The sequence below is a fragment of the Barbus barbus genome (genome assembly GCF_936440315.1).
Source record: "Barbus barbus genome assembly, chromosome: 34".
Lineage (NCBI taxonomy): Eukaryota > Metazoa > Chordata > Actinopteri > Cypriniformes > Cyprinidae > Barbus > Barbus barbus.
This window is the reverse complement of record NC_136762.1, coordinates 26,059,648-26,061,544: the sequence shown is the minus strand read 5'-3', so window position 1 is coordinate 26,061,544 and position 1,897 is coordinate 26,059,648. Positions and strand designations below refer to the sequence as shown.

Sequence of the window (1,897 nt, the reverse complement as noted above, 5' to 3'; positions counted from 1 at the left end):
GCCCTGTACTTCTTCGGGTCCCCCGCCACCTAAAAAGAAAAGATCCAACAGAGTGCTGGATTTTCTAGAGAAGGAGACTGAAAAAGAGGATGAACGTTTTCAGGCCACGCACAAATTAATGCAATCTACTTCAAATAGATTCCTTGACCTCTTTGAACAATTGATTAAAAAAAGTTGAACACTATCTCTGTTTGTCGTTTTTGCTTTGAGAATTTTTGTTGTGGCATTATATGCCTTAATAGATGTTTTATGGTAAACACAGTTGCCAGATGAGTACAAAACAAAAAGATTGGCTTCATTGGAAAACATATTTATTTACATTAAACTATTTTATCTATTGATAATGTGGGTATTGCAAATAATTTAATGCATGAGGCTAGAGACATGGGGAACTTTTTTTTATTTTTAATAATCTGAACTTTGTCTTTCTACAAATAATCATGCTCATTTAACTCCACTGGATACACCTGAGGAGCTGACAGTTTTGCTGCCAGTTTCTCACGCCAGGCATTTCCACCACATACCCCTCTCACTGGACAGGGTGGAGGTAAACCAACATCATCCACGACTTCAGGGCCTTCAATTATGTCTCCTGTTGTCAGGCAAATGTTATGCAGAACTGCACACGCCATTATAACTGTTGGGGCAAAGGTGTGGTCCACCTCAAGAGACTTGAAAAGCAGGGACCTCCAACGTGTTTTCATCATACCAAAGACCCGCTCAATTATGGAGCGAGCCTTGGCGTGGTAGTGATTGAAGCGGGCCTGCACTCTCCCTTGCACTGGCTCCCGGTACGGAGTAATGATGGCCACAGGATGGGTGATGCAGGGGTAGCCTCCATCCCCCAAAAGGAAGTATCCTTGTGGAGGATACAATGCCTCTTTATATATCTTGCTGTTTCTCAGGACTCTAGTGTCATGGACAGAACCAGGATATCCCACAAAAACATTAAGGAACCGGCCCTTCCCATCGCATACTGCCTGCATCTGAATGGATGGGAAGAGTTTTCTGTTGATGTAGTCCTGGCCAGTGTGTCCAGCTGGGGTCTTGATGCGGACATGACATCCATCTATAGCACCCACACACTTGGAGAAGATGGGGCTGTTGGCCAAATTTTCAAAACCAAGGACAACCTCATCAAGGTCTTGTGCATCTGGCAACTGTATGACCTGCTGGCGCAGGGCTGCAATCTTTATGGTTCCTGTGTGAACCAGCCTGCAAACAGAGGATACTGGCACCTGAAAGGCCCGGGACACCACACTGTATGACAGACCATGTGCTAGCCAGTACACAGTTATCAGTATGGTTATGTGGTGTCCCCAACCATGTGCTTCATCTTGTGGCAGCATCCTTATCAAAGCTTCCATAGAGTCCCGGGTCAGTCGAAAGTCCTCCTTGAGGTTCTGCCTACCATCGAAGTATAATTTTAGCAGTGGTATGGTGGCATTTATTTCAGCATATATCGGAGTAGCTGTTCTTTTAACCTGTAATTAAAAATAGCATGTAAATATGTTTATTTTATGTATAAGCACATAGCACTGATCAGTTTAAATTAAGAAATGATACACAACAAAGAAGGCTGTGAATCTGAATTCAAATATTAACCCCACAACATATCTGCACATAGTATTTTTAACAATACCGCAGCCAGGAGTAGGACACAATGACGCAATCGTGGTTTCCATTTGCTTGAGCGACGCTGTTCATGTTGTGCAATTTGGTGAAGAATGTGGTGTAATGATAGGGCACAGGATATACCTACTATCGTTTTCATCGTAATTGTAGATGGAAATGTGTAATGCAGATTGGTTTATATACAGAATACACACCTGACTCTTATATAAGTCCAATGATGATGTGATGTAATTAACAATAATTCTATTAGGCTAACAAGTAG

General features: G+C 42.4%; 1 protein-coding gene across 1 annotated transcript; it reads right to left on the bottom strand.

Moving 5' to 3' along the window:
- Positions 1-428: 428 nt before the first annotated feature.
- LOC306854146 (uncharacterized protein) lies at positions 429-1,349 on the bottom strand (the record flags this gene model as incomplete). Its single annotated transcript, XM_079391968.1, has 1 exon — positions 429-1,349. One exon carries the CDS (start codon positions 1,347-1,349, stop codon positions 429-431), a length of 921 nt encoding a protein of 306 aa, XP_079248094.1.
- Positions 1,350-1,897: the final 548 nt, after the last annotated feature.